The 19,397-nt window shown below is 40.9% G+C and overlaps 1 protein-coding gene across 1 annotated transcript; it reads right to left on the minus strand.

Moving 5' to 3' along the window:
• Positions 1–15,146: 15,146 nt before the first annotated feature.
• Positions 15,147–17,850, minus strand: LOC308300801 (toll-like receptor 13; the record flags this gene model as incomplete). The annotated part of the gene is made up of 4 exons (XM_080744700.1): positions 15,147–15,264; positions 17,110–17,227; positions 17,351–17,638; positions 17,817–17,850. 4 exons carry the CDS (start codon positions 17,848–17,850, stop codon positions 15,147–15,149), a joined length of 558 nt encoding a protein of 185 aa, XP_080600826.1.
• Positions 17,851–19,397: the final 1,547 nt, after the last annotated feature.

Raw genomic sequence — 19,397 nt, forward strand, 5'->3', positions numbered from 1 at the left:
TATGGGTATTGGGTCTAAACTAAGGAATCCAGTTGGACCAGATCTCCATATGTGCGAGTGCAGAGGAATCTAGTCTCCCTGCTAGCTCCATATAAGCTGCTGACACTGTGTGACTATCAACTATCAACTATATTCTACACTCTGCAGACGAGCAGTGAACATCACCAGGAAGTGTGACAGGTAAGAACTATAACAGGAAACACTAACAGACAATATAAATTAATGATCCATAGACGGGTTTCTTGTTTACAAACATTGAGACTAAATGCACAGCTGACTGTATCATGTAATCAATTCCTACCAGTCCCCAAACCTGTTGTTTTGGGGAGCGCTGGTTTCATTGGCTAATTTCGGGACCCTGCGCACGCATCTAGTTCTTATCAGTGTAACGTGGACCAGAAACCCGTCCATATAGTGAGTTATATTTGAAATACATGAAAACAGATGATACAATAATGGTCTACAGTGAGTTCACAACGCAAGCTTGTAGATCGGCTATTTTCACTACTTTTTAAACATTTTGTGTTCTAATTTATGGAATTGATTAGACTTTTCTTTGATTTCTTCATGAATTTAGTCAAATTACTGAAAAAAAATCATTGAACTTTGTTTTTCATTCATGAAAAAAGAAGAAAAGAAGAAAATATTTTGAATAATAATAAACAAAAAAAAAACTAAATGTAGGAAAAACAAAAACAAATGGACCCATAAAAATCTGACTGCGACCCACAAATGGGTGACTGTTTGGGAACCAGTGATATAAAGAGTTCTGCATGAAATGAAACAATTGCTCACTTCCGGCTCAACTTGCATGGAATAGCTAAATAAATCACATTATAGCTTTAAAATACTGGGAAGAAATCTAAAACAAATGAATTACAAATAATAATTGTGGCAGCCAAGACTCTGACCTGACACCATTTAGGGTGCGATCACACAGTAGGATACAGAGGCATTAAACCCCATCCGCTCCCGGAAGTGGCGTTACTTAGGACTTTGAGCGAAGCGGCATTTTGCTGTTGCGGGGTCATGTGCACAAGGGTTCAGTACAGGTTCGTGGTTCATAATCTTTGATGTTACATAAAAGTTTTTTGATATATGGAGTATTTTGTTATAGACAAAAATGGAAAATGGTACATTGTAGTCAATACAATGAAAAAATGTAGTGCAGTACAAAACAAGTACAGTTAAACAGTTGAACTAAATGTAATGTCTCAACTCCTACAATTCCAGGGTGGGGGGTCCCCAGTTCAATTGATTATTTGGGGGATCACAGCCTTAAAAGGTTTAGAAACACAAATACAAACTAGACTATGATAGGGAGGGACTAGTGGAGAAGAGATCCAGTAGAACTAAAAGACAAGTCATTTCATGTGTGATTGCGCTCGGGTGTTGCGCTCTGAAAATAGCAAATCTACAAGCTCACAATGCGTTGTAAGCTTGTAGATCAGCTATTTTCAGCATGCAACAAAGTGTAAAATCAGGCATTATGACGACATCAAGGCACCACCAAAACTAGACTGCACTCTATCAAGGTGCTAACTTGCTCCTTGTGCACTCATGGCCATGTATGGCACAAGTACTGCGATCGGTGCTGTTCGGTGCCGTCTGTATGTATGTGGGTGGGCAAGTTGGCACTCTGTCGAGGTGCAGACAGAGTGCCATGAAACAGATAGGCTACCGCCAGACACAGAAACGCTGAATGCAGTACTTGCGCACTACGCGGGTGCAAGTAATAATTGTGGGCTCACTGAAAGGCGAGACCAGTTATACCAAAATGTTATAGGTCAAGTTTATTCTCCTCAAAAAAATGAACGACAATACAAAGGCAGGGCCTTTAGCCAATGAGGGGCAGCGTTCTTGGTGACATCACCAATAAAAACAGCACCCATATGGAATCCTTTGTGGTATGTTCTCCCAAATTTTTAGATACTAAAGAATATAAAGTATATCAAAGTTGTCGGGTGAAAACCTTGTATGTCCAAAACCGTTCGTTTTGCATTTATCATTTTAAAAATGATTTAAACTAGTGAAAACGGCCGATCTACAAGCACACAACGCCTCGCACCGCGAGGCGTTGTGTGCTTGTATGGGTGCTTGTATGGGTTTACAGAAATATTCACGATCATGGCAAATCATCATGACAAAGGAAGCATGAATTCATTGTCAGCAGACAAATAGGCCTACAATAAATGTATGAGAGATTTAATGATAAAATGCATAAATGAAATTCATTTTCCTCTAATTATTTCCCTCCAGATTGTAGTCTGGTGGTGAGAGATGGCACAGCGTGGCAGAGAGACGTTTGGCGATGCCAGCCTGGAGGAGTGGGATTACATGTGTTCAGGGGGCTTTGGACTGGTCTATACGGCCAAACACAAGGACTTGGGCATCAAAGTGGTCATTAAGCTGCTTGATGCTGATGATGGGTACGATGGCAATGAACACAAATATACATAAACGTAGGCTTTTTAGAGCCGAGCTGGTGGATATGTTTAATTTACATGAATCACTTCACAATCTTCAGTTTATATGTAACCGGCTGTCTCTTTCCTCCTAACCTGCAGTTCTGGCAAGTTGTATGCTGCCCTGTGTCGAGAGGCTGATTACATGGCAGCTGCCGACCACCAGTACGTACCCAGAGTCTATGGGATGTTCCGGGGCTGTGTCCCTGGCCATTCCGCCGTGAGACATGGTATAGTGATGGAGCTGATGGAGGGAGGCTCCCTGCAGTCCTTTCTGCAGAACCTGTCTAAGCCTCCACCCTGGCCCCTGGCTTTCCGTCTGGCCCACCAGGTGGCGCTGGCCATGGACTTCCTCCACAGTAAGATAGACCTTGTGCACATGGACCTGAAACCAGCCAATATCCTACTGGATGCCAACTTCAATGCCAAGGTATGTATAACCATACATTTGTGCCGAATGCACCAGCAGAGCGTGCAAGTACTGTGATGGGTGCTGTCTGTGTCCGGCTGACATGGGTAGGTGGGTATGTGACTGTGACACGACACGTGTTGGTTGGTGGTGACGTCACAGAGTACGCTGCTCCCTGATTGGCTAAAGGCCCTGCCTTTGTCAGCCAGATACAGACGGCACCGAACACAGAACTTGCGTGCTCTGCTGGTGCAAGTAAATAGTAAACACATAAAAAAAAAAATCCACAGAGAAAGTAAAGTGTTCACATAGGAACATGAAGGGAGGAAAGTTTGAAGTAGGGTATATGCACATACGCCATTTTGTTCTACTTCCGGGTGTCTTTCGACTTCCTTCACAGGTGTTACCGATGATACTAATTATGCTCTGTTTGATTTATTGTACAGTGGTTCTTTAATTTCAAGGACCCCCATAACTCTGTACAAATGGAATCAACAAATGGAATCATTTGCTTCCATTTGTACACTCTCAGAGTTACACACCTGTATGGGGACATTTGGAACTCACTCAAGGACACTTTGAGACCCACTGGTGTAGCAGAGTGTTTCCAGTGAGCCAACGTGCCCAATATCAGCACCCTGACTCTGTTTAACCAGAATGGAACAGACCCTTAATTAGTATCATCGGTAACACCTGTGAAGGAAGTCAAAAGACACCCGGAAGTAGAACAAAATGGCGTATGTGCATGATAGTTTAACCGACTGATGGTAGCCTGGCGGAAGCCGTTCATAAATCTAAAATGCCCTTTGGTCCTGTTTCTTTCATTAGATAGCAGACTTTGGCTTGTCTACGGTGTCCAACAGTGTTAGGTCGACCGACGGTGAAAACAAAGGAGGCACCCTCGCCTACATCCCCCCTGAGGCTTTTGGAGATGAATACCGCCGTGTTCGATCCTATGATGTCTACAGGTGAACTCTAGAAGGAGTGCTGTTGATACGGAGTCATCAAATACATGACTGTTACTGTGTGACAACCTTTTTTCTAATGCTTTCCCCATTTTCATTAAAGCTACGGTGTACTTCTCTGGACCATTCTTACTGGAGAGAGTCCCTATCCAGGTAAATTATTCACATGCACACGCACGCACGCACGCACGCACGCACGCACGCACGCACGCACACACACACACACACACACACACACACACACACACACACACACACACACACACACAAACCAAACATCAACCACAAACATATGTTTCCTGTATTTTATGTAGGGGTGGCTCCGAACGTGTTGGCCTTTAGGATTCCAAGGGGAGACAGACCTGATCTACGCAAAATAGATGTCCAGAAAGCAGCTGGATTGGAAGATCTGGTCGACCTCATGAAGAGCTGCTGGGACCCTGAGCCCAATAAGAGGCCTTCGTTTGGAGGTAAATCTACCGTTGTAGTCAGATATACTCTTGTACAGTATTTCATATTGTTCATATTACTTATTTCAATTTGTTAAATACACAAAACATGCCCAAAATGTACTTCCCTAGAAGTTGATCAATAATTAAACCTGACAGCTGTCAATCATCATTTATATTATTGCTTCAGCATTGTACTTATAGTTTCATGCTTTTATGTCTGAATAGGGCCGTAATCCCCAATATGTCTTCCTTATTCAACTTTCACAAAAGCGTCAACCTCTCATTTTGAGCAAACAGCAGGGGGAAATGTATTCTGCCCTACAAAGGTAGAGTGCAGTAACTACGTTTTCAGACAGACATTATTTGTGTCGCCAAAGGTCAAATTAGCCATTGTGATATTGGGGGATGAACAATTAGCTCAAGAACAGATATACAATCAGTGTAATATCACTTGTACAGTATGCCTTTATCTCATTTGGCTGATCAGCTGTAACACTTTTAAACCTCTTTTTTTAGTGAAATTATTGTACAGTACGTAGTTACTGCACTCTGCCTTTGTAGGGCAGTATTATAGTGGCCAATCAATATCTAAAATATATTTTCAGCAAATTCCAAATTATATTTTAGATAGACATATCTGCCCAATATAATTTCTGTAATAGAAGTAAAATATCGACCACATTGCAGCTTAGTGTCATGTGATACATGCTGGTGATTTATCAAATTAAATTTGGTTTTGAGCTTTAAATGGTGGTTTTCATTTCAGAATGCGTTGAAGTGACACGTGGTGTTTTTTCAAGACATGAGGAGGGAAACGATACTGCTGTCTGTGACATCTCTAAACAGCTGGTAGGTACTTCACTGTTTCTATCTATGAGGGTTCTGACAATGCATTTCAGTGGGAATAGGTGTGTTTTGCTGTCATTTGCGAACTTTGGCTAAACAAATAACACTCCATTCCCATTGAAATGCATTAGCAGAATCAGGGACGTGCTGGGCCCCTGATTCAGCCCGGGAAAAAGAGTTGTAGAGGCCCTCATTGTGCGCTATAGAGAGAGATCTCTCTCTATAGCGCTGCTGCTATTCAAAGATTTGCCATTTCAGATCATGACAAGTGACAAGCCAGTGGGCCAATTACATGAGTTACATTTTGTCGTTGTTGGGTGGAAACCTTGTATGTCCAAAACCGTTTGTTTTGTATTTATCATTTTAAAAATGATTTAAACTAGTGAAAACAGCCGATCTACAAGCACACAACGCCTCGCGGTGCGAGGCGTTGTGTGCTTGTAGATCTGCTGTTTTCACTACTTTTGTGCGACGGCCTTGTATGGTGAAGCAGGGCTTTGCTTTGCGAAAAAAATTACAAATTTTAAACTTGGAGATACAAGGTTTTTGCCCAACAGTGACGATTTACTTTGTTTACTTTGTTGTTACTGGTGTGACCGTGCCCTAGCTTACAAGTAAAAATTATATATAGGCTATTTGAGTATCAAAATATACTTAAAGTACGAAAAGTATACATAGTCATTATGCAGAATGTCCCATTTTACACGTTTTCAAATGTATACAAATCTTTTGAAAATAGACGATCTACAAGCTCTAATGCGTCACATCAGCTTGGAATGTAGGCCTATACAGTATTAGTCTCGCGTGGCCAGACTGTTGCCTCCGCGATTTGGTCAAATGCTCCCGGCATACAGTCTGGCAAACCGGGGAAGAAACGATGAGTGCGAGATGAAGCGGAAGTGAAGCCCCCACGTCACTTCCGTTTCAGTCTCACATCACACATATTTATCATTATATAAATAAAAATCATATAAGCATGTTTAGCTTGCTGCTTAGCAGAAATGACATTTTAAAATATATATTTTTGAACGGTAATGCCCGTTTCCGATACTCGCCGTTAGGGAGCTGTTGTTCCAGACTCTATATAGCATTCAGAGATTGTGGAATAGTTGTCTGGCTACGCAAGACTAATACAGTATAGGGCTGAAGTGGTTAATGTATGTTTTGTAATAATAATCAAAAGTAACTAAAGTGTTCAAACTATTGTATAGTGGAGCAAGAGTACAAGTACAATATTTGCCTCTTGAGATGTAGTGGAGTAGAAGTAAAAGTGCAGAAAATTAGAAATACTCCAAAGTAAAAAAAATAAAAAATAATAATTACAATACTTAAATGTACTTACTTTACACCACTGCAACTAGCCTTTACCTGTCTTTTGAACAGCATGTATGTGTCATTATCATAATAAGACCTACAGTATAATGTACTAAATGCATTTAGCAGCGTGTGCATTTGGCCTCCCTGATGATTTGTATTGTTGTCCTTTGCTCTTCTTCGCTTCAGACCAAGGAGACCAACGCCAAAGACCCCAAGGATCTGGAAGGTTCTGATTCTGAAGGTACAAAGACAATCATTACAAATATGGAGTGTGTTGAGTTTAGACAAACTCAATGTGTTGTCATGGCATCAGGCACCAACAAATCAGTCAGCTCCATATGGACACAAAATGGGGGAAGCCCAAGCATGGGCATATATTGATGACATCATGAATTCTCCATATGGGCCTATGGGCATTAAATGTACTGACAGATAATGCGACTCATCATTTTACTCCTTAGTGCAGGGACGTGCTGGCCATTGGGAAAAGCGGGCCAACTCCCGAACGGCCGGTTCATTCCCGGTCCAGGCCGGCCATTAGGAAAAAATATAAAATAAAATGTCGGCCTTCGTTCCATTTTGAGGGCTGGGCAGCCAACAAAGTAAATCGTCACTGTCGGGCAGAAACCTCGTATCTCCAAGTTTCAAATGTGTACATTTTTTCGCGAAGCAAAGCCCTGCTTCACCATACAAGGCTGTCGCACAAAAGTAGTGAAAACAGCAGATCTACAAGCACACAACGCCTCGCACCCGCCTCGCGGTGCGAGGCGTTGTGTGCTTGTAGATCGGCTGTTTTCACTAATTTAATTTAATTACATTTTTTAATTGATAAATACAAAATAAATGGTTTTGGACATACAAGGTTTCCACCCGACAACGACGAAATATAACTCATGTAATTGCCCCACTGGCTTCTCAGTGTCACTTGTCATGATCTGAAATGGCAAATCTTTGATTAGCAGCAGCGCTATAGAGAGATCTCTCTCTATAGCGCACAATGAGGGCCTCTCCAACTTTTTTTCCCGGGCTGAATCAGGGGCCCAGCATGTCCCTGCCTTAGTGGTTTGGTCCTCCTTAATCTCGCAGGTTGCAACACTGGTATACTCTCATTTACAAACCATTGTCTGTAATCCCCAACCTTACATTTGTTCTAAATTCAGAGTCTCAGAGTCTCAGAGAGGGGAGGGGGAGTGTGTTTGTATACAAAACAGAGTTGCCTAGTTTCCCTTTACACAAATTGTAGATTGAAATGTAACCTCATTTAAGCTCTTTTGTGTCACTATGTTAATGATTTATTGTGTCTTCAGAGATGTAATATTATTTTGACCGTAGGTCGCAGTTAACCATGAAAACCACCACATCTTGTCCGTCCGTCCGTCCTTCCTTCCTTCCTTCCTTCCTTCCTTCCTTCTGTAACGCCTCAATTGTGTTGACATTGTGACATCACATTGTGTCATCAAAGATCAAACCCTGGATATCCATACATGGAGACGACAGGATCATCACCTATATCTCCATATATGCAGCTGACCTCTACATCTAATTCCCAGATGATGACCTGATAGGGCATCCACACTAATAGAATCCCTTTTATGCCATCAACATTAAGCCCATGTCTGGTAACGCACATATATGGACATAGTGTGTCAGTCTAACCAGTGTGGTTTCCGCAACACGAGTCACACTTGCAAAGTAATTGCGTCCTTGTCCCTTTTATGCCCATATACAGTATGGAGATCCATGCTCTCTACATATAATTCCCAAATAACCACAAATAGAATTCCTTTTATCAATATTAAGCCCATATCTGGGAATGCCCATACAATAGAATGCCTTTTTTGCCATCAATATTAAGCCCATATCTATATATTGTGTTCATGATTTATTGCGTTTACTTTGTCTACAGAGATGTTGTCATTATGTTAATAAATTAATTGTGTTTACTTTGTCTTTAGAGATGTTGCCTCCAGTTCCTGCAGGATGCACAGACAGAGGAGTCTTCTTAAGACGTGAGTGTGTGTGTGTGTGTGTGTGTGTGTGTGTGTGTGTGTGTGTGTGTGTGTGTGTGTGTGTGTGTGTGTGTGTGTGTGTGTGTGTGTGTGTGTGTGTGTGTGTGTGTGTGTGTGTGTGTGTGTGTGTGTGTGTGTGTGTGTGTGTGTGTTATGCATATCGTTGCTGTCGGGCAGAAACCTCATATCTACTAATGGTGTCGAAAATTATGAATCGGTTATCGGTTTTAACATTAACGATGCGACTGCAAAATAGTGCCTGAATCAGTCAATGTTTCGGTCCTAAAGTTATTAATCGGTTCCCTGGATTTTAGCATTAAATCACTAACCTTCTGTGGAACTCTGAACTCATTTACCCAGCGTTTACAATTACAAATCATTAGATCAAAATTGAGTGCTGCTAAACACAGTAGGCTACACCAAAATGAAAAAAAAGAGAAAAAGCTGCTGCTCTGTCCTGCGTGAAAACCGTAGATCTACAAGCCCACAGCATGTTGCATTTCGATGGGTTGTAAATGGGTTGATCTGCTACTTCCGGCGCAGCACACCGGTGCCTGTAAAATGACGCTGTGCGACGCAGTGACAGTAAACAAACAGCAACGTGATAATTCCAGTGGAGTTATAAGAATTTTATAAGAATAAGAATGCGCCAGTAATGGATTGGATATTACACATAACACTTTTCCAGTAGAACCGTCAGAAGGTCCCCACAACTGAAAGGTAATAATCACGGCATCAGTTTTTATTGCAAAGCCTTTGCAAAGGACTACATTAGAGCATTGGTTCTCTAAGTGGGGTGGCCCCCGAGAAGGAAGGCCCAACAGGACCCAATCGTTTTGTTTTTGGCTGTTTGGAGCTTTGCCAATTGAGGCATCGTGATACCATACGAGGACTCCATAGTCAAGGAGGGGCAGAATAAGTGCACCTCCTAGAGTCTTCCATGTTTTGCTATTGAGCTGCGGGGCGACCCTCTGCTAGAAACAGTGTTGTGAGCTTGGAGATCAGCTATTTTGGGCAAAGAGGTTTGGTGTAGAGGGGAAAAAAGAGTGACAGTGAGAGTCAAGTATTGACAGTTTAAGTGGTTAAATGTTTGAAAGTGAAAACACATTAACATGAATCCAACACAACACTGTCAAAAGTCTATGAAGCTCTCTATGAAATGTAAGAAAAAAGTTTAAACAACCCAATTTTATGTAGTGTGGGGAGGTGGTGGGGGTCCCTGCTTAATCCATCTCTCAGATAAGGGGTCCTTGGGCTGAAAATCGTTGAAGACCCCTGCCTTAAACCATCAATGTGGTAAACTTTATCTTTGAATCTGTACTTAGTCTGCTCAATGTTCTCTCTACACTAAAACTCTTCGCTGAAAATAGCCGATCTACAAGCTCACAATGCCGGCGGTGTGAGCTTGTAGGTCGGCTATTTCTGGCTAATGAAAAGGTATCTTGGGTTCAAGTGGTTAATGTCAAAAAAGAGTTCCTATCACACAAATATTTGGCGGGTCCCCCTGTAGTAACTCTGAGGACCCCCTAGGGATTCTAGACCCCCTGTAGTAACTCTGAGGACCCCCTAGGGATCCTAGACCCCCTGTAGTAACTCTGAGGACCCCCTAGGGATCCTAGACCGCCTGTAGTAACTCTGAGGACCCCCAGTTGAAGACCCCTGACTTAAAGTCTAAAACATTTATTTAAATAGCAGATCTACAAGCTCACAACTTGATGCAATGCCAAGTAGATCCCTGAGGAACTCCCATATGGGGTTTAATGTTTACATTTTTTGTTTTAATGAGTGAAAATGTTGGTGTGTATTAAATAATGACATGTCCAGAATAGAGTCATCAGGTAAAAAGTATTTAATTAGTTGTGATATTTTATCATGTGTTTTCCTCAGATTCCTCTCCTCTGTCATTGGACCCAAACACAGTGTACGAGGACCTCATCCTGTCAGAGGACAACAGGAAGGTGACTTATACACCACAGCGCCAAACCTACTCTGAACATCCAGAGAGATTTACCATCTGGTGTAATGTGTTGAGCAGGGAGAGTCTGTCTGGGCGTTGTTACTTTGAAGTAGGATGGAGTGGAGATTGTGTTGGTATAGCAGTCAGTTATAAAGACATCAACAGGAAGGAGAAGGGTCTGTCATGGTTTGGACACAACGATAAGTCTTGGAAGTTAGGTTGCTGGGGTCCTGATGGCGCTAAACACTTCAACTTCACTCACAACAGCATTGGTACAGCAGTGTCAGGTCCCGCTCCATCCAGAAGGAGGAACAGGGTCGGTGTTTTTCTCGATCACCCAGCAGGTGTTCTGAGATTCTACAGTGTTGATGCTAGAAACACAATGAGTCTCCTTCATACGGAGAGAACTACCTTCACACAACCTCTCTATGCAGGGTTATATACTTATAAAGCTGCAGCAGAGGTGTGTAAGATCTGGTAAACATGTTTAAACTCTTAAACCCTCGGTACAACAGCTGACCAGGATTCCCCAGGGCTCCCCCCACACCTACTGTATACGTTAAATCTCTTTGACGGAAATAGCTGATCTATAAGTTCACGCTAGTGTTGATTTTGACAGCACATTTTGATGTAGTTTTAATCATTGTCTCTTTAATAAAATTCCATAACAATTTTGTCATATTTTTGTCATCTGAAATGTTTTAGTTTGTCTAGTTTGTCTAAGATTTTAGTTGACTAAATATACAGTTTAGACAGGGCAAAAGCTGCAAAAACCTGATAACAGGGTGTACCAAACATTTCTCATTTGATTCTTGTGTATTTTGTGACTTAGAATCAATTTCTGCTTGGGACATTTTAGTATCGCACATAGTTGATGAGATAATTTGCATATTTGAATAAAGTAGAGGTCATCCAACTTGTCTTTTGGTGGGTTTTTGGTAACAAGAAAATGTAGATTGTGTCTCATTCAGGTGTAAGGATATTTACAGTGTAACCATCGTATGTTTTTGGTAGTTAATTAGAAGGTAAGACAGAGTCATGTCTTTAGTTAAGGGCATAACAAATGGCATCAATATGTATGTAAACAGATCAATTTAGCAATTTAGATACATATTTACATGTATTGTTAATGCATGAGTGCATAAGAACATCTAGCAAAGCAAATTATTTTAGTGTAGTGATCGGTTTGATATAAAAGAAAAATGTAAGTATATTTAAACATCACACTCTCCATATAGCTATAGATGCAGTAGTGGTCTAGATACAGTACAACCAGGCAAGATAAAGCCAATTAGCAAGCTAATTTATGCAACAAAAAAAGAAAAAAAAAAAAAATGACTCCTTCAGGTGGATTGGTGAAGGTCCTCTGGCCCGATTCTGCCTATTTATTTGCCTACATTTTAGCATTTATTTAAATATTAATGTTCCATAAATGTTCCTGTTATGTCTAGCAATCTCCCTCGATGCCTCATGCCACAATGAAACATGGGACATTTGTCTCAGAATAATGTATAGTTAAGACCTTATGCAGATTTATATGCCAGAACAAACATGCATGTGTCAATATTTCAAGTGGGGAACATCAACATTTGTTTACTATACATCTTATTATCATATATAATTTGGACTTATGATCAAAGCCAGAACATTATAATGCTGTCTAAAAACTATGACAGGCCAAGTTTGCCATGTTTGAATTGCATAGAAAAGAGGATGATATTAGGCTACCTGACTGACCATTACAGGTACTCTGAGAGTGTACAAATGACCCGTAATGGGTCCATTTGGTTCCATTTGTACACTATGAATGTCCTTGGACATAAGAACAGAAGCTAGACAACAGTTTGTTTGTGTCATGAATGCAGAATGAACACATGGGGGTGCCAAACCTCCTCATTCTAGTTTATTGAAAAGGCCTCTAGGGCATGTCAGACGAGGTCAACAGACAACCTTTTCTTGTTATAATGAAAGACAGCAGTCCAAAGGGTTGTTTGAGATATTTGCTGTAATAAGCAGTTGAGCATTTTATGTTGGTCTGGCAATATTTCACAAAGAAACCCCTTTTCTCTTCTCTTGAGAAGTGATTTAGGTCAGAAAATAACAAGACTGGCAGCAGCCACTAGGGTCCAGTTGAGGTCCACAGGAGACAGGAACCTCAACAAGTGGCAGGAAGTGACCTCACACCTCTTTCTTGCTCTACCCCATGGAGGTTAAGTTTAGGGTTAGGGGTAGAGTTGGGTTGTCTAAAACATGTACACATAGCGAAAATGCGGCTCAAAGGGACTGTAGTGCCTTGGACTGCAAGGCAGAGACGTCACGTGACCTCCTAAAGTGGCATGAAGTCACTTGCGCACTGTGAGGTCACTTCCTGCCACTTGTTGTGGTTCCTGTCTCCCGTGGACCTCAACAGGACCCTAGTGACTGCAGCCAGGTGCTGCTCGAAAATAATGTATCTTTCGGGTCATACATTTTAAACGGCACGTCTTATAAACGTTATACAACTGAGGTTATATAACTGAGGAACACTTTTTAATAGCCAGGCAGGCAGGCAGGCAGGCAGGCACCTTTTGTTATCCCTTTATTAGTTTGGTTTGATTGTGTATAATTTGTGTCTGTTGAAGTTCTAGGATTTTCTTTGAGCTGGTGTGAATATGACATACATACTGTTCATGCACAGTGAACATGGACTATATCAGCATTGCATAATGATCTGTAGAACACAGGTTCACAAACTTTAGCCGGAGACCCAAAATACAAATGTCATGTCTCCCTGGGACCTGGTGAAAATAGTGCAGTTAAAACCTATTCATTTGTGGCATTTCTTAGATGTTTCTGAAGGTTAATTAATTAGTTTAACATTGAAACAAATGTTAGATTCATTTTTGTTTAATTGCGAAAATCTTTTGAGAGAAAGAAAAAGGATGTTTACTCATTACTCATGAGGTCTTGGAAAACATGCACTTGTACAGTGGTACAAAGCAGTTGTTTTCTTAAAATAAATATAATAAATTACCATGTAACATGACTATAGGCTAATGACAAGCAGCCATTCGCAACTGGTAAAACAAACATAGCCCAGCCCTACCCTCCCCTGACCCTCCTTTGAATTTATCTACTGTATGTTTTTATCTTTTTTTATATTTTTAAATTGTTTTCCCTTTTTTACCTGACTATATCTACTGCATAGTACTGTGTTCTATCCGTCTGTTATTCAATGTTATATGAGATACTTCAATGGTTTCCTATGGAAATAAGCTTAGTCTTATCTAGGATCTCATTTTAGTAGACCTTGTACCAGTGAACTGTACCGTCATGAAACTGTACCTTTTCCTATGCAAACTTCTAATAGTCTTCAATCAAAAACAAGTAGCAAATTTCACACTTCTGCCTTTTTACAGAGTAATTTATTTCTGTTATTACATTGATTTACACACAGATAAAGTACATTCTTACTTTGGAAAAGAAAAGTAGAAGAAAATTAGTTAAGGCAGCACAGGCTTCAGTCTACATTAGGCCTATACAATACTTTTTTTAAATTATTATTATTTTATTTTATTTATTTAAGTCTAGTCTGGGATCACTTCACTTTACGAGGTTTGATCCGGTCGGGAGCGGAAACCACTTTACGTCATGTTGTAGTCCTAGACGGACTACACTTTGGCCGGAACTATCAACCGGATTCAGTTTTAACCCAAAATATTCCCCTGCACCCAAGGACATAGTTTTAGGGCCTACCTAATAAACACCTTGATGCGGCGTAGTTTTGCTTTCGAAAAATTTGTTTGGTATGTGCATCTTTTAGTCCAACTCATAGCGACTGGCAAGACTACACTAGGCTTCTCGAGCATTTTAATAGTGATTGGGGAAACAAACGAGGGGAACTAAATCAAAGCGACGCCGCTTCTACTAGTGGTTTCCGCGCTTTAGGCGGAAACCAAACGGTCTGTTGTGAACGAACACCAGGCTTTCTCCCGAGAAAGACTGGTAGGCGAGGTTACCCTAAGTCAGTATCGAAGCAAACTTTGGCAAAGGGAATTACCCAGAGTTCATAGCGTTACACAGGGGAACAAGGGTAATCCTCCATCATTTAAGAATGCAAATCAGTCATGAATCGCGGTTAGAACGTCAACAAACAGTTACTGCTTTCTCACTTTTCTCAAAAGGGAGACGGAATGGAATATATATATTTAGTAAAACATGAAAAGAAATGAGCAAAGTAAATACAATTTAAAATGAATAACATTATAACTCCTAATCGAAAGAGAAATTAAAAAACAGATTAACGTAAATAAAATATTAATCAACAATCACAGCCTTTAAAGGAGTGACTGTAAATAAGGACAGTAAATAATAAAACTCGGACTCGAAAAGTCCTTGAAATCAAAAAAAGTATAAGAACGAGACACCCTCTGGGGCCTGCTTTTTCTAATCATGGCCTAGCGGTCCAGGCGCATACCACGTAGGCTCTGATGCTTGACAGCGTGTCGTGGGTTTGAATCCCGACCCCGACAACCTTTGCTGCATATCTCTCTCTCCCTGTTTCCTGTCTACCTACTGTACAATGCATGAAGGCAGACCCCACCCCCCGCCCTCTCCATCCGAATACAGAGAAAATAAAAATATCTGAAAACTGTCCGAAGCCAGAGTTATTGTTTCAAGTCCGAAACCGTGTCAGGCGCATCCAGAGCTCTGCGTAGGTTCTGCCAGAACAGTCCAGGGTGCTGTCCTAGGTGTGACTCTTCATCAGCCTCCTCATCTGATAGTGGGGAGACAACTGCTTGGCTGGAATGTCCTCCAGAAACACCAGGATCAACACGTCCTTCTGTTCATCAAACAGACGGAAGCTGCACACAGGAGAGGAGAGGAGAGGAGAGGAGAGGAGAGGAGAGGACCAAGATTTACTGATGTAACCAGGCGGAGGCGCTAAGCACTCCTATTACATGTGACAACGCCACTCTCAATTACAGGGTGAGAGACCCGGGTTTAAAGGTAAGTATTCAGTTTGAGTGAATAATAACCAAAGGTTGGCAAAAACGTTACATTTATTAACAGTTTAGGAGAATTGTACAATGCATTTCAGATACGTTCAAAACACCCTTATTACGACATCCAGCAATAGTTGAACCACAGAATGGGATCAAATAATATAATTTAGGTTAACCACTAATACTTGCATCCAAAGGCTGGTGAACCAAACAGCGCCACTAAATGCCTAGAATAATAATGCTGGGTAACTGCTGTGAAGTACTCTGAAAGGGAGGGGGTAGCCCCACACTTAACACACAGCAAAATATAGTAAAACACAGCAAAATGAGTAAAACGAAAAAAAGGCGAAAATGCACTCTACTACACAGCAAACCCTTGAGTAGCTCTGCAAGCCCCAACTTATTTCTGCCTTATTAGCTGTACTGGTTTAAGATCACTTTATACTTGGATGCGTGACAATAGTGGTGACTAAATCAATTTACAAATGACTCAAGTAGCAGCATAGATACTAAAAACATTACAAAAACAAAGGTTAAAAGAACAGCGGTCTGACATAAAGGCACTCTGTAATGAAACAAGCAAATACTGAGTTAGTCTCACGAGTGAGCTGTGAGTTTGCTGATGTCTAGCTGTACCCAGAATCAGACTCTGCATGCAACTTGACATCAAACAATACAATTACCAGCAAACTGAAGTCAGTGTACTTTACAAAGTTTAGTCCCAAACATTGAAACATACCCAGACAGACGGTCAGGGAATCCCAGACTGAATGTTCAACGTTTGCGTCGCTGCACGCACTGCACCGTCTGCGGGATACAGAGGCATTGTGAGAACTAATTCATTAAACAGTTGTGCTATGTCGCGATATTAACAGACATGCGTACCTCCCAGCATGTAACCACGCACACAGACCCAGGAATGGCTCTAGTCTGCTCATCACACATCTAACAAAAACATATACATATAAGTAACTTTGAGGATGTCCACATAAAATCAAACTAACCAGAGAGTACTACATCATTAGCAAAAGCTTACCATTAGGCCTATGCCACGAGCACCAACAGGGCAACACGCCGCCAGCAGCGTGAAGCATACAGGCAACCTGGACAAACGCAGTCTCACTCTGCCTGTCCAGGTGCCATTTTTAAAGGTGTGGTGCCATTGCACACACCAGGTACCAGTCCCACTGATTACTGTGGGACTGCCATTTCCCTCACTTGTCCCACTTATCACACTGAGATTGTTCAAATGCATTCTAAAAAAGTCATTAAGATACATTAAACTGTGATAATTATAGTACACTATGCAAGACCTAATAAATAATGATAAAAATGCTTTGTAATGTGTCAGCATTAATGTTATAAAGCATTGGATATGATACAGTATTTTATTATAACTAATTAAACAATGTTATGAGAAGATTATTGTTATTATTTTATTATTCAGTTGAGGATAAATTATGTATTTCCTTCTTTTATAATTGACTTGGAAATAAGTCAATCATTTAAAAGGAAATGTAAAAAAAAGCTAAGTTAATTGTTGATTGAGATCAAATTATCCAAATTCCAACATCTAATGTTAGTTAGCTGCTGTCTTAATAAGTCATATATTTATGTCACACAGAGTACAGGCACACTTTTCCCTTTGTGTGTTGTTTGACATTCTGGAATTTCTGTGAAATGTCTGAAAAATGGCGCCCTCACCTGGCCATCTGGAACTCTCTAGAGCACCATTCACTCTCCAGGTAATGACTGCTGATCACACAGATGGTCTTTCTGCTGCCATAGATGGCATCTGTGATGTTCTCTATGATGGCTTTACCTGGAAACATGTCAAACAGATTGCATATCTTAGATAGATAGATAGATAGATAGATAGATAGATAGATAGATAGATAGATAGATTTAAATAAATACAGTGTAGGTGAGGTAGAGAGGTTTGTACCTGGTAGAAAGTCTCGGTGGTGCAGACAGAGTCTCCAGCCCTGCTCTCCCTCCAGCACTGGAAGCATTTCATTGCAAACCCAGAGCTCATCATGAACGTTGTAGGAGATGAAGGCATCGAAGCGCTGAGGAGACCCTTTCTTTCTTTCCTTGGCATCATAAAGGAAGGCCAGGAAGAGGTAGTAGGCAAAGAGAAGATGCAACCTCAGGAAGTGGTAGGTGAAGGATGTGAGCAGAGTCAGCACAATCACACAAGTGGAAGAAATGTAGCAGATGAAGCTGTGTCCATCTGCTCACAGGAATGATAGTCAAAGTCCAGAAACCTGGTTCCTGCTTCATCCAGAGGATTGACACAAATGTAGCTGTGAGCAAAAACTACCTGTGTTTGTTTGGTGTACAGGATCCACTGCAGGAAGTCAGCATTAGAGCAATCACAAGTGAAAGGGTTGTCAGCCATGTAAACATACCTGAGAGCAGGTAGAAAACTGAACACAGAGACATTGCCAACTGGTTCAGGCTCAGGTCGAGCCAAGTGAGTCAAGTCAGGTTAGCTTGTGCCAGGAAGTCCAGAGACGTCAGTTTATTATTGGAGAGATCAAGAACCTCAGTTCGGGGATCGGGTAAAACATATGACAATATCTAAAGTGTGCTCGCCTATAAGGCGAGCACACTTTAGATATTGTCATTATTTATCTATCAGGCAGGCAGGCAGGCAGGCAATCAGTAGATGGGAACTTCGGTTCCTTTCTACTCCTACATACTTAGTGAGAAAATGAAAATAAAAACATCAATGTGTTCAGTTTACAGTGGGGAAGTGTGCTATTATTTTCTATAGCAATCGGCCAAATGGTGTCGCTTTAGGAAGCCTTCGAAAGTGCAAACTTTGAACAGGTATAGCTCATGCTGTGTTTTAGGTACAGCCATGAAACCTGTATACACGTATGCGTCTCCTCATGCCGAACAACTTTTACCCTCTGATTTTTGACCTCTGACCTTTAGACCCCCCAGAATTTTGAATTATATGAAAAACAGTAAAAATCTATCTCCTCCTGGGATTTTTGCATAACGCGCACGAAACCTTTTTCACATGAACTTTGGACCAATACGGTCTGGTCGGATTTCTTTTAAAGTGAAACATTATTTTTTAATAATTCAATACATATTGCGGTTTTATGCAAATTATTCTTCTGCCTCTAAATCATGCATGCAAAGTTACACGTTCATGGCATTTGGCAAAGATGTAGAGGGTTAGTCAAAATATCACTGAAACCAATCTTATTCCAATTGGCCAAAGGGTGGCGCTATACGAAGCGTTTGAAAATTCAAACTTCAAACGGGCCAAAGTCATGACTCGTTTCGTTTGAAGACATGCAACTTGTTACACGCGTGCTTTGACTCGAGCGGAAGACATCTGTGTCTTTGTTAAGTAAGCTCCGCCCTTCGATTTTCCGCCATTTTGAGCAGTTTGTAAAACGCGTAAACCCGCTTTTATTCTGGAATTTTCGCTCCACGTGCACAAAACTTTTTTTACGTGAACTTTGGACCGATATCTAAAGATCTGTCAGATCGGATTTCTTTAAAATTGAAACATGCTTTTTTAAATAAATTCAATGAATATTGCAGTTTTATGCAAATTATTCTTCTGCCTCTAAATCATACATGCAAAGTAACATGTTCATGGCATTTGGCAAAGATGTAGAGTGTTAGTCCAAATATCACTAAAACCAATCTTACCCCAATTGGCCAAAGGGGGGCGCTATATCATTTTGAGCAGTTTGTGAAACGCTTAAACCCGTTAGGATTTCTTTTTGCAATTTGCATGAAACATTCTACACACAATCTAAGGACCTTTATCTAATATGCCTATGAAGTGCACACACACAAAAAATAATAATAATAATGAATATAGCTGCAAGCAGCGATAAAGTGGCCAAAGCCAAAAACACCTCAAATCATGAACACAGCCTGCAATGTGCGTGAAATCTTGCAAGCACATTCCCAATAGGTCAAGGAACAGATACCACCCTTCTTACATTGGCCTGTTATAG

This window comes from Nannobrachium achirus, assembly GCF_963921795.1.
Source record: "Nannobrachium achirus genome assembly, chromosome: 16".
Taxonomy (NCBI): domain Eukaryota; kingdom Metazoa; phylum Chordata; class Actinopteri; order Myctophiformes; family Myctophidae; genus Nannobrachium; species Nannobrachium achirus.